Source organism: Mytilus californianus, unplaced genomic scaffold (genome assembly GCF_021869535.1).
Source record: "Mytilus californianus isolate M0D057914Y unplaced genomic scaffold, xbMytCali1.0.p SCAF_5, whole genome shotgun sequence".
NCBI classification, from domain to species: domain Eukaryota; kingdom Metazoa; phylum Mollusca; class Bivalvia; order Mytilida; family Mytilidae; genus Mytilus; species Mytilus californianus.
The window spans coordinates 11,823,428-11,837,596 of NW_026262701.1; the positions used below are offsets into that span (position 1 = coordinate 11,823,428).

The window sequence follows — 14,169 nt, forward strand, 5'->3', positions numbered from 1 at the left end:
GAACTGCATATAGCAACTCTTCTCTTTTTTACATGAATAATTTGCATGTAATTTTATAACTTACTGACAGGCGGTTTCTTTTAATTTAAATTCTCCATTGCTATGCTTGTCCAAAATTAAAGCCTTTCTTTGCTTACTTCCTTTAAGAATATTAAAGACAAACTTTGAAACCAAATAACGAGATTCTAATTTTGCATTATAAGACATAGTAAATTTACCATGCAGATCCAGCACTCCTTCTCTGACACCGAGTGAATTTGTACCATAAATAGGTAATTCCTTAGTTCGTAGGTGGGCTGTCCCTGTAATATATGCTTTGTGTTGGAATGGTTCACTCTCAGTACCAATCTTGTAAACAGAAAGTAAACAATCAATATACTTAGCATTCCCCTACACACAGCAAATTGGAATTAATTAATTTCAAACTTTTATGAAAGATTAAAGGAAATGAAGTCAAATGACATGACATCTAAAATCAATTTGTACTTTTTTATAATATTACTATGTACAATATTGTAAACCAACTTATTCTTGATACTTTTTTTGCACTTTGATTTCATCTTAGCCTTGATCATTTTGGGGGATTTTCTAATCTCTTAATGTATTTATATAAGTAAGTTATCATCAAAGTTTTAAATATTCATAAGATTTATTTTCACTTTTATTTTCCTTCTTGCCAAATCCTTGAAAATCAGATGGTTTACAGTATCTGCTGGCAAGATGAAAATATTATGGCAAAAGCAATATTCGTTAAGTTTTTTTTAGTCCATGGACTGTATATAGTTTCACCAAGAACACAAATATTTAAACACAAGTGAACCAACGCCTGGTAAATCTTCTGTCGGTAGATTCCATAAAGTGGATACCTTGGGTATGCAGGGTCGTTACGATAAAAACATAAAATGTAGAAAGTCCTGTAACAACAACACTTTAAGGAATGCTACAGTAATTTATTGAGATCGACATGTTTCGGTTCCTGATGACAGTGGCCTAGCCACCGAAACATGTTGATCTCAATAAATTACTGGAGCATTCCTTAAAGTGTTGTTGTGACAGGACCTTCTACAAGAAAAAAAATAATATTCAACTTTCTCATTTTCTTTAGAAGCTCCTGTTCAACATTGGCCTTATGAGAATCATGGAACAAGTTAGCCAAAAGAGGAGCAAAATGAAAAAAAACTTGTTCTCCAATCATAAAAAATATATTGTGTATAAATAAAAAACTAAAGAAGTAGAAAAGTCATGTAATAAAGCTCTATGTAACAAATCTTATTTTGTACTTGAACACATGCTAATATGGACAATTTAATATAATTCACTTGTTACTGAAAAAACACACAATAACTGAAACTTACCTGTAATCTTCCTCCTTCAACAATTAAAATGTTATCTGCAAACAGTTCTATGTCCTTTTCATCAAAGACAAGTTCACCACCTACAAAAACATAGATTGGTTGACCAATTTACAATTATTTGTGTATTTAGAAATAAATATTTAATTTTACATCTTTTGGTGATTCTTGGACACTTGGAATTTTATAAATCCAGTTTATATGAGATACTTTGCTATCATTGGATTATAAAAAAATTTCCTAAGCAGTTATTGATGTGTATACCGATACTTGGCTTCTGACTCACAAACTTAAAATTCAAGTCCTTCAGACTTTATATATGAAGAACTTTATACAGTTTGTTAGTTAATTCAAGTTTACACACTAATAACCTCTAGACAAGAGGCTGTCACATTGACAGCAAACGGAATTTTCCTGCATGAAAATGATTTTTGCAAATCTGGACCACCAAACAGGATCAAGTAAAAAAGTAAATGAATTTTTGTAGGGTTCAGAAATGGAAAAGCCAAAATCAATCTAAGTATCACTTTTCGCTGTGTTTAATCGGATGATGCAAATACACACCATGGTTGATTAAAGCCACAAAATTGAAGAATCCTGATAATAAAATGATTGCAAAGCTATAAAAACTTTATTGTATAGGTAAGGCAGTGCTCACTTGTAAATTTAAGAAAGCCATTGTGAAAGGTTTTGGCAAACTGAACTAATATAAACTGGATTCATAAATCCAAATGTAGCATTGATTATAAAATATTGATACAACATTTTGAACAATTTTAAATAACACAATCTTCTGTTTTTCTGTCAAATTATAATATCAGGTAAGTTTTACTATGACTTGCAAACATAGTAAAAACTTATCCAGATAATTACCGTTAATAACAACAGGGGCCAATTCTTGAGAGTGACAATAGGAATGTTGGTTTCACTTATACTGTAAGTTATTCTTGCTGTTTGGATATGAACCTTTTGTTTTGAGACCATCTAATATTGGGTGAAAGGAAAACATGACAGAAATTTACACAAACTGAAAAAAAGACAAACCTTTAATGAGTATCATCTTCAAGCGAGCTGTGCTTTTATCAAGGAGTATGATGTTTCCAGCTGGTATAACCACGAGGGTACCATCTTCAGGAGGATCCAGACCTCCCCATGTATATGGAGAAGACCAGACATCTATATAGAAAAACTCAGCATTTGTCTGAAATACAGGTCAAATTATCTGACTATTGAGTTATTATATTAATAGAATAGAATGTTTACATTATTGGTCTTTGAAACAAACTATGCACTTATATGAAGTGATAGTTATGCAGTTTTATAGAAAATATCATTGATCTATCACAAGTATATCATATCAAATTTAAGCAGAAAACTTAACATTGAAAATAGCATATTAATTGAAAGTTGCTGAACCATGACCTAGGGGGCAGGGCCTCAAAATAGTCGTCAAACTGATATGTACTGACAGTAATGCAACTTTATAGAAAATATCATTGATCTATCACAAGTAGTTCCTATCATACTGACATAAGCAGAAAACTTAACAACTGTTGACGCCGTCAATGAAAACCCCCCTTAGAAAAGCAACACCTATGTCTCACCTTTTGCAACTTTTGTCGCAGGCAAGACAAAAATCAGACTCAGCCTTTCGGTCTAGTATAAAGCAGAGTTCATATTCATTTCACATCAACCTTTTCTTGTATTGAATAATGTATAATTAGCCACTTGACATTAAACAACCATCAATCATGATCATCATGTATCAACAGTGGCATGTAAAATGGTTTTCATATGGTATGAATGTAAGTGACAATGTCATATGGTATATGTTTTATCCAATCAAAAAATTCTAGTTTTATAAAATTGAGTCGTACTGTAAAAATTCTGAAACAAAATACACCAACCTGTGTTGCCATGCCGTTTCCATTAATTTCCACCCAGACTTTTGTCTTTTGAGATGGACTGTGTTTTCCTGTTAGACATACAATTTCTGTATCTGTTACTGTTGAGACATTACATGGTGTTCCAGCAATTTTTACAACAACCACTGACTTATCTATGCTGCAATATCAAATATAAAATACTATAATAATAACTGCAGAGATAGCTTTGAAAATGGTGCTCACAAAATTATATTTTCAATTACTTGCCCGTTAAAATATTTGTCATAATGATGTATAATCAATGCCTAAGGTGTTTGGCACCCTTATAAACTGAAAAATGATTTTTTATTATGATTACTATATCAAAATTTCATTAATTTGAATACTTAAACACTAGTATTCTTCTAATAATAGCTTAATAACCCCCTATCTTGAAGTTATTTGTGATTTGTGACACTATGATTGTAATTTAATAACCAAGAAATATAGGTGTGACAGTGCCTACAATGCAATTTTCCATATAATTAATATTGACAAGGGACATAATTCTTTTATTAATAGTTAATAGGCACTGATTTTAGAACTTGTCCAAGACATTGCTAATGTAAATTAGATAAATATCTGGCAAGAATTGTACACTGGAGAGCCCTTAAAATGCAATATTCTATTAATTTACATTTTGAAGGGACATAACTCCTGTAAAAATATTGATAAGAGCTGATTTTCAAACTTATCCCAGCCATTACTGATATAAATTTTCATATAAATTCTATAAAAATCTGGTAGGAATTGTAAACATGAGAGTGTTAAGAAGACCTGACATGCCCAGTGTTTTTGTTGCCTGTGCAACGTGTTACGGGCGGGCCAAGGGAAAAAAATGACAAATGTTCAATTGATGAATCAGTGGTAAAATAAAAATCTACTTTAAACAACAGATCTGTTAGCCTTCGTGTTGCTCAGGGGACAAAAATAACATATGTGGAATTGATAAATCAGTAGTAAAAATGTTTAACACTTTAAACAGCAGATCTTTTAGCCTTTCATTAGGTAGGGCATTGTCAAAAACGTCTTTTTACATTTCCATTTTGTCAGTTACTGGGAAAAGATTTAGAAATACAACAGACACTCTGGTTCCCATTAATGTTCAAGATGAGGTGGCATTAAATCAAAAATAAAAACAAAATGATAATGAAAAGTCCTCAAAAAATGAATGTACAAACCAGAAATTGTCTCTCCCTTTGGCAAAGTTGCACTTAGACAGCTTTAAATACTCTTCTTTGGCCATTTTGAAATTGAGGCTAAGTTCACATGTTTATAAGGTAACTTGTTAAATGAAGGAACTTACCCAAATCCTGTTCCTCCTATTGTTAGGAACACTCCTCCTCCAGTACCTCCTCTAGCAGGTGATACACTGGTAATATCTGGAGTTAAGGCTTGGCTGTAAGTATAACCACCACCCATTGGTTTCTGCACACCATCCACTGTTGTTATAACATCACATGACTTTGTGCCAGTAACTACATCTGTGAAACATAGTTATTAAAATTTAGCCACCATATGTATGTTTTTAGTGAACAATTTACAATTCACTTATATGATGGAGCTAAAACACATTACCGTCTTTAGGTGTGTATAGTATGTGGGTTTTTACCCTGGGAATGATTTCTGGAAAGGGGGTGTGTATTATGTATAGCTACACTGTTCTTTAGACTCTTTTCAAGCCGAATTCCGACCAAGAAACCAGATGGTCTGGAGAAAAAATGATTTATTATATTTAGTTACAGAAATTACACTGAAAATAACTGTTTTTAAACTGTTCCAAAGTTTGCCAAGAAGAACAAAAATTGATGAAAGTCATGCAAAGTCATGACTATACTTTTGTACTTGTCTCCTGGTCTATTTGGTATTCAAAGATTCTCAATAAAAAATTATAAACCTGCAGATGGAGGAGTGACACAAATGAACTCTGAAGCTGATTGGTTGGCTTTGTCGTCTGCTGTACATGTCTTTCCACAAATGGTCACATCTGTTGTATTGTCAAAGCCTGATCCTATTACAGTAATTGTCTGTCCTCCAGAAACACTTCCTTAAATATAAGAAGTAGAAAAATTGGAAATTTTGCATGCACATAAGTAAGTGTGATTTCATGAAATGCTGCATACAAATAAGGCTATCAAAATTGAAAATGTGAGGTTTTACTTTTGAAACCTATCCAGATGCAAGTTTTACAATAATAAAAAGCATTGCAAAAAATTTGAAAAAAATAATTCTTTCTCTCCTTCATACTAATTAACCTCTCCTCTAAGATTATCTTTAACACTATAGGTCAATCTTTTTTTGAGTCTATTTATTTAATTTTACATTGTGTTGCTTTTTGTGCATACATTCCTCATTTTTTACAAAATTTATTTGAGCAATATTTTGTTTACTTGTCAACTATTTTTATGTAAAGAAATATTTGTTTTTATTGAACAAAATTTTTTTTATCTCAATTAAACATACATTTTTTACTAATCTGTATGTGAACCTGTGATTTTGTTTTATAAATCAAGATTTGAGATAGATTTATAAATTAGAAATTAAACAATTAAAAGAATGCTTATATTGAAACAATTAAGTTAATTTAACATACCACTACTTTTTTGAATACCAGTTACAGCAAATTCAAATTCAAACTGCACATCACTATTGGACACTCCCAAGCCTTCAACAATGACCAACACTGTTGCTGTTCCAATAGATCCTTCACTAATAGTACATTCAATCATGGTCATGTTGTAAAATGTTATCTCGCAAGGAGCATTCCCAACTGTTACCTTATTTTCACCATCTGATGAACCAAATGTTGAACCAGTTATAACTAGACTGGTTCCTTTTGTACCTTTCAGTGGTGAAAGAACAGAAATAATTGGAGTTACTGCAGATGAATATTCAAATCTCCATTCAGCATATGTAACGGAGTTAGAAACAACAGCAACACTTGCATTACCCTCGCTACCACTTCTTGTTACACAGACTATTCTGGACAAGTTTGTTTCTTTAATATCACATGCTGACCCACCTATACTGACCACTGTCTTTTCATTAATGAAGCCATTTCCTGTGATAACAATTTCTGTACCCCCATAAATGCTGCCCTGGGTTGGGGAAATGTTACTTATTACAGGTTGACTAGTCACAAAGAAAGTTTTGCTTTTAGTTGCCCTGCCTTTGTCATTAATAACAACATCAACTGCCAAGTCCCCCACTGGAGCATGTGTTATAGTACAGGCTATCTGCGAGTCTTTTACAGCTTCCACAGAACAAGACACATCTCCAACTTTTACCACAGCATTTCTGACTACAGTGGAAAAACCTGAGCCAGTAATTGTTAAGGTAGTCACATCTCCGTTAAGAGAGGTTGGAGTAATATCTGACAATTCTGGCGATACTGCTGATTCATAGACTAGCTGGCATTCAGTGTCGCACACAGCAGGAATGGTCATATCATTTACACTTATCTTAACAACTAAGGACTTTGTTCCAAATCCAGATGGAGGGGCTATACAGTTTATTTCCGTGTAAGAAACATACTGGATGGGGCAGTTGTATCCATTAATTATTACAGTAATGTCAGATGTGTCACCCTGAAAACCTGCTCCCATGATGTTAACTACTGCACCACCATTGGTCGAAACCATTTCTGGAGAAATGCTGGTTACCACAGGCAACACAACTAATGTCCGAGCAGTCTGACCTTCAACTGCTAACAGTGCATATCCAAGGTTATTTACACGGACTGCAACATCTTGCCTCACAGCAATCATTGGTGAATTACTTGAATCAATCATACATTCAATAGAAGATTCGGTAGCTTTTTTAACGATACAATTTGCATCCCCAAATGTCACCTCATTATTGCAAGCAGTTGTGGAAAATCCTGATCCAAATATAGTAACTGTATCTACAGCTGTAGCATTGTCTCTCCCAAGTAAGGTGATCGTTGGACTATGGCACATGTCAAAAGAAAATTGGAAAATGGAACTTGGGGATAAATCTGGCAGGTCTTGGCATGTTAAACTGTTTAATCCTGGACAATTACTGGTATCAACTGGGTCAGATATTCCTGTTAAATAAAGTATAATATACTAATTTTGTCTAGTCTAATATTATGACTTAAACTTGAGTTTTATACATTGTGCATGTGAGTTTTATATATTATACATGTGTATTTTATTTTATAGATTTACAACAGTATGAATATATTAAATGAAACCACAAATGACCGTCAAAAATGTGAGATTTAACTATGCAGAATTATAACTGTTATAAAAGTGAACTTTGACTGTAGGAGATTATGATTGACTGTCATAGAGGCGATATCTATCAGTGTAAAACCATGTGTGACTGTCTAGAAGTGAAATTTATCTGTAAAAAATCATGCATTATTGACTAAAGAAGAGAGAATCAACTGTTAGGAACTATAAATAACAGTCAATGAGTTAAAGTTAAGCACCATAAGATACTCAACTACCACTTTCCTTTAGTTACAGATAAGCACCATAAGATACTCAACCACCACTTTCCTTTAGTTAAAGTTAAGCACCATAAGTGAGTGGGTAGAATAAGGAGCCTTATGTTCTCCCCTATGTTTGTATTATAAAGAGCCTTATGTTCTTACCTGAGTTTTTATTATAAAGAGCCTAATGTTCTTACCTGAGTGGGTAGAATAAGGAGCCTTATGTTCTCCCCTATGTTTGTATTATAAAGAGCCCTATGTTCTTACCTGAGTTTTTATTATAAAGAGCCTTATGTTCTTACCTGAGTGGGTATTATAAAGAGCATCATATTCTTACCTGAGTGGGTATTATAAAGAGCCTCATGTTCTCACCATAGTTTGTATTATAAAGAGCATCATGTTCTCACCTGAGTGGGTATTATAAAGATCCTCATATTCTCACCTGAGTGGGTATTATAAAGAACCTCATGTTCTCACCTGAAATGGTATTATAAAGAGCCTCATGTTCTCACTTGAGTGGGTATTATAAAGAGCATCATGTTCTTACCTGAGTGGGTATTATAAAGGGCATCATGTTCTCACCTGAGTTTGTATTACAAAGAGCCACATGTTCTCACCTGAGTTGCTTTTATAAAGAGCTGCATGTTCTCACCTGAGTTGCTATATATTATAAAGAGCCTCATGTTCTCACCATAGTTTGTATTATAAAGAGCCTCATGTTCTCACCTGAGTGGGTATTATAAAGAGCATCATGTTCTTACCTGAGTGGGTATTATAAAGAGCATCATATTCTCACCTGAGTGGGTATTATAAAGAGCCTCATGTTCTCACCTGAAATGGTATTATAAAGAGCCTCATGTTCTCACTATAGTTTGTATTATAAAGATCCTCATGTTCTCACCTGTGTGGGTATTATAAAGAGCTTGATGTTCTCACCTGAGTTGGTAGTATAGAAAGCCTCATGTTCTCCTATTTTCACTGATACATTAGCAACAAAAGGTTGTTTATCTGTAACCATCAGTGTTCCTCTGTAGTATACTATCTCATAGTAATCTGTGTATCCACTCCAATACTGGAACTCTCCTGGTGTTGTCACTTGGTATCGGAACATTCCTAACATATAAATCATTTAATTAACTGGTCCTTTAAGTAAATATACTATGCAAATAATAAATTGACAATTTCACAGCTGAGAAATCACTCACATCTTTGAAGTTAATTCGAGGAGAGTTAATGTCACAGTACCCAAATTGCACCTATTTAGCAAAAATAGCAGTGAAAGTCTTACAAGTTCTCTTAGGGACTAAACAATTTGTATTTTTTCATTATTTGATATTATGCACGTCTTTCAAATAGGTAAATATATTTAAATATTCACAAAATGGTCACAGTATAAATCAACATATGAAGTATTCACTGGAAAAAGTAAAATCTACGGAAAGGTCGCAAGGCGACGTCCAAAAAAGTCATCTTTTAAAAATGAGCAAATAAAATATGTTAAGAGCATCCATTTCTTAAAAAATGAATAGTAAGCATGGACTAATGTCAAACTGTTCTAAATATTTGTAGAAATAAAACAAAACATATGTTATTCGATTTTTAAGGATGTGAATTTAAGCATGGATGCAATTTGGGTACTCCTCATTACAGAATCATGGATCATTTTGGAGGTCGGTTCAAACCCATTTTTCTATGATTCAATATGGATTCAAAATCAAATTGATGGAACTATAGTAAATAAGGATACATAAATAAGGATACATCTACAAAATAAACACAGAATGGAAACTTTTGTCTGGATCATAAATAAATGTAGGTGAAAAAACTGTCAAAATAGGTGCAATTTGGGTACCCTCACATTATACATTTACTGGAATGTATCTAGAAAATTTGGAACTATTTTTCAATTCAAGAGGCATAAAACAAATGACTTCAAGTCGCACATGCCTTAGGCATTTGTTGGATGTATGATAGTTATATGTACAGCTTTCAACTATACTCATGATGAAAGCATGCTCATGATTAGGTTGGAATATAATCCTTGATTTCACATAGACTGACATGCTTACCCAAACTTACATAATGCTTGCTAACAGGTTTACAGTCTGTAAAAATTCTGATTCCAAGCTCAGCAGTCATGTTCTTCCTCATAAAAGCTGGATGCTGATTGGAGGAGCTTGAAATGCCAATTCTTAGTCTTAATTTTTACCCAGATCAACCAAAGTCAAAGCACGAACAGTACCAAAAGAGGACAGAGGATCTGTTGATATATGGCATGCAGAGTTTAAATAACCAGAATGGCAAGTACAAATCATATACTGTTACTCAAAACTCCATTCAATTTGTTTACATTATTTGCTCTTTTTGACTTAAGCAGAAAACTTATCATTGAAAATTACTTATTAATTGAAAATCGCTGGACCTTGACCTAGGGGCAGGGCCTCAAAATAGTCATCAAACTGATATGTACTAATAGTAATGCAACTTTATAGAAAATATCATTGATTTATCACCAGTAGTTCCTATCAAACTGACTTAAGCAAAAAACTTAACAATTATTGACCCCATCATCTCCGCAGCCTGAAAAGCAACACCAATGTCTCACTTTCCACGACTTTCGTCCAGGGCGAGACAAAAACCTTTGATATTAAGAATAAAGAACTGACAAGAACTGAAAAGTTGCACAATCATTGTTGACATTATTATGTCTGACTTCTTACACCAACATAAAGCAATAATGGATTTTGCTGGTTTTAACAAGGTGGAAATCATATAAAATAAAAAAATGATTGGATACTTAACTAAGATATATCAATCACAAACTAACCATTGTATGTTCCTTTTGTACTGCTGATAAATCCATCAGAAGCTCTATCTGTAGATGATTCACTCTTTGTCTGCTCTATACGATGGGTGAATGTAAGAATCCATGGTTGGCTTGTCCATGTCCATTCAACAATGTCACCTGCCTCCAAATACCCCACAAGGGGATTCCATTGGTATCCAATACCCCAATCTATTGTTTTAAGAATATAAAAAATACATAAAAAATATATGCTTATACAAATCAGTCTGTAACAACAAAATTGGTATTTGGCTCCTTCAGTTTTACTTTTTTTTGGCTACAGGCAAAAGCAATTTGCAATGGAAAACGGCTAGAAGAGAGTAATTATCAATCCAGTATTTAGTTTTGTTTCAGAGTATCTTTAATTCTTAGCAAATGCAAACTTTTCCCCAAACTGGGAATTTTTTTAAATTCCACATCTTAATTGTCAGAATATTATTTTTGATGTCAAATTTTTTTGCCATGCTCTGGTTTTCTTTTATGACAGAATAGAAAAAGACATCAATCAAACAAACAAATTGTGAACTGCTAACAGAAAGTATACATACGTGGATGTACTCCTTGGTTATTAATCTTTATGACAGCAGCTGTTTCATCAATCAAACATACAATTTGTGAGCTGCTAACAGACTCTACACCACAGTTATGACTTCCAATGGACACTGCTATTTTGTCTTTAGGAGTTTCAGCACTAAAACCTTGTCCAGTCAATGTCAGTCTTGTACCCCCATACATTGACCCGTAGCGAGGAAACACATTAGTTATAGACAGCTGGTACTGTATGGAGGGGCGAGAACCATCACTAAAAGAAGTCAATAAAACTTTTAATCTAAACATTCAACAAACAACATTATCTCTCCTGGTTTGCCTGGATTTTGCAAATATTTGATCAAGTAACTTACTATAAATTAAAAAAAAATTGTGTTCATTTAATATAGCAATTTTTCAATGGTGTATAAAAATGTGAATTTTAATTATTACAATTTCAGGAAATGCTTCATAGAAATAATGTTATCTTTATTTGTAAAGATAAAGCAATCAATGAACACTGACTCCAAAATAGAATATGTATCTTACATGAACTAGGCATTATCTAGAGAACGATATTGATATATATATATATTAAATTATACTTTTTCACTTTTTAGGTTTTTTGGAAAATGTTGTTTGTGTTGTATTTACACCCCTCTACCATGAAATTTGTTTTGCATGCACACGTATAAAAATTGCGGTTTTTATCCAATGCAATCATAGTTTGAACGTTGTTTTCAATTTAGACTTGTTTATAATTTTTAGTTTGGGCTTGTATTATATTTGCCTTCAGGTTTATATGATCCTTTCATCCTATTTCGACTCTTCAAAATTCAAGAGTCTATCCTAAATTGAGGTAAATTTTATGGCCTTCCAAATACCGTTTCGATTTCCAACATCACTGAAGAGACATTAATTGTTGAAATCCGGATATGGTGTACTAATTTTTGCACCTTTTGTTTGCGGTATACCATCTTTTCCGCAAGTTTATTGTTTTCTGTTTGGTATTAAATTAATAGTTAAGATCCATTTTGTTACATCTGGTGATCCTTTTATTTGGCAATCGCCAATGGCAGTCAGCAGGATTTAAGAACATCTGTTGTTTGACCTGCTAGTCAAATGTGTTTTGTTAAAATATACTTTTTCACTTTTTAGGTCTTTTGGAAAATGTTGTTTGTGCTGTATTTAGACCCCTCTACCAAGAAATTTGTTTTGCATGCCAAGTATAAAAATTGCGGTTTTTATCCAACGCAATCATAGGTTTGAATGTTGTTTTCAATTTAAACTTGGACATAATTATATATAGAGAGAGAAAGAGAGAGAGAGAGGGTTCTTTCTTTGGCTTATAGAACAATAACTTAACTTTTTTGGTTATTTTTTTTGAGGGGGGAGAATTATTTAAATAAATTGCTTTAATGAGATAAAAAGTTAAATGGAGGTACTCATAACATGGTGTAGAAATTGGTTGATTTTCTGAAATATCCAGTTACATTATCTGCATCTGAATATATCCCCCTATCAAAAATCTAATTTTTCTGAACCATGAATAAGCCAATTATTGTGATTTATCTATTAGACATATCTTGTGCAATAAGTTAAATGTTTTATTGAAGTTCATTTCTTAGAAAATAATTACAACATTTAATTTTATCTCAAATATTTTTAAAACATATATAATACAGACTAATGAAAAAGCAGATATTAAATATGACAGTCTTTTGTCTGCTAAATGGAATCTCAGTTTAACAATATCTTCCTCTTTTCCTCATCATAGAAATACTGCCCCTTTAGAATATGTTTTTAAAAATAAATTTTAAATTGTAAATTTGAAAACAAAATGTTGTTGGCCATTCTTAAATTGGCAAAGCTTCTTGGCAAGGCTGACGCCAGGGATAGGCACAGTAATGTTACCTGTGAACTCCAGCTCCATTACTCTCATTAAATACCAAAACTTCATATGTCCCAGGAGGAAGTGACGGCATCACAGCGGTGATGTGTGTGCCATTTATGGTTGCTATGGGAACATCTGTTGATCCTATTTTCAATGTGCCATTGGAAGCAAAGTTTGAAACAGAAATGGTAAGAATACCACCACCTAAATAAAAAAAAAATAAAATTTATAAGTGGTAAAACAGCTTGTGCATTCTCACTTTGTCATGCAATTATGTAGTACAATCAATAATTTTAACAAATATTAGGCACTGAGATCAAAGAAAAATTGTACAAACTGTTGATAAAAACAGTTCAGTAACTACTAAAGTATTTATCTATTGGATACACAAATATTTCCAAGACAGTGTAAAAAGAATCATTTACTGATACATGTAATAACAATATAAAGGGGCTACATAATATGGATTAATTCATTGATTTTTTATCCTCTATAGAACATGTCTCTTCAAAGGAGTTGACCTTTGTAAGGTACATAACTCTTGGTCACTGGTTTGTTCAAAGGAGTTGACCTTTGTAAGGTACATAACTCTTGGTCACTGGTGGGTTTGCGTCATCTTATTCTATAAATATATTCTAAGCTTCTAAGATTTTTATTCTAATATTTTTATTCTGTTTCACATGCATGCTTTTAAAGCATTGAAGAAACTTACTATAAAAAACATATTATCAATTTAAGGAGTTATTTTCCCAAACTAAGGTTTACTACCTCCTTTCTACGGTACAAAAGCGACTTACCTAAAACCTCAAAAATCGTTGGTGACATAGTGCCAATAGTTGGTGTATCTGCTGAAAGGTAGGAAAACTTAGTTGGGCATGATACTTCATGGCCATCAACTGTCACCTTTACATCTACATATCCTGCTGGCTGAAAAAAAATATGATAACATTTGGCTAACTAAGATAAAAATTTGTAAGGGTTCCGTGGAACCCAGTGTCTCGCCTACTTTTTCTGTTAATTGCAGGCTCAACAAAAATGAGGAAGTAAATCAATAAAAATATTCCACTTAATACTATCTTTATGGAGAGTTGTCTCATTGGCACTCATACAACATCTTCCTATATCTAATTGATTGTAAGAAGCTTCTGTCCAAGTTTGGTAAAAAT

General features: G+C 32.8%; 1 protein-coding gene across 1 annotated transcript in view; it reads right to left on the reverse strand.

Moving 5' to 3' along the window:
- LOC127703203 (fibrocystin-L-like) overlaps positions 1–13,927 on the reverse strand; it is a 47,787-nt gene extending 33,860 nt beyond the window's left edge. The window contains exons 1-12 of the mRNA XM_052207731.1: positions 13,801–13,927; positions 13,024–13,207; positions 11,130–11,383; positions 10,564–10,752; positions 8,673–8,849; positions 5,871–7,343; positions 5,175–5,324; positions 4,584–4,761; positions 3,260–3,416; positions 2,397–2,553; positions 1,356–1,435; positions 219–348 (exon numbers count right to left, since the gene is read on the reverse strand). Of these exons, the coding sequence (XP_052063691.1) occupies positions 219–348; positions 1,356–1,435; positions 2,397–2,553; positions 3,260–3,416; positions 4,584–4,761; positions 5,175–5,324; positions 5,871–7,343; positions 8,673–8,849; positions 10,564–10,752; positions 11,130–11,383; positions 13,024–13,207; positions 13,801–13,828 (3,157 nt within the window). The 5' untranslated portion in view covers positions 13,829–13,927. The remainder of the gene's footprint in view (positions 1–218; positions 349–1,355; positions 1,436–2,396; positions 2,554–3,259; positions 3,417–4,583; positions 4,762–5,174; positions 5,325–5,870; positions 7,344–8,672; positions 8,850–10,563; positions 10,753–11,129; positions 11,384–13,023; positions 13,208–13,800) is intronic.
- Between the last annotated feature and the right edge of the window lie 242 nt (positions 13,928–14,169).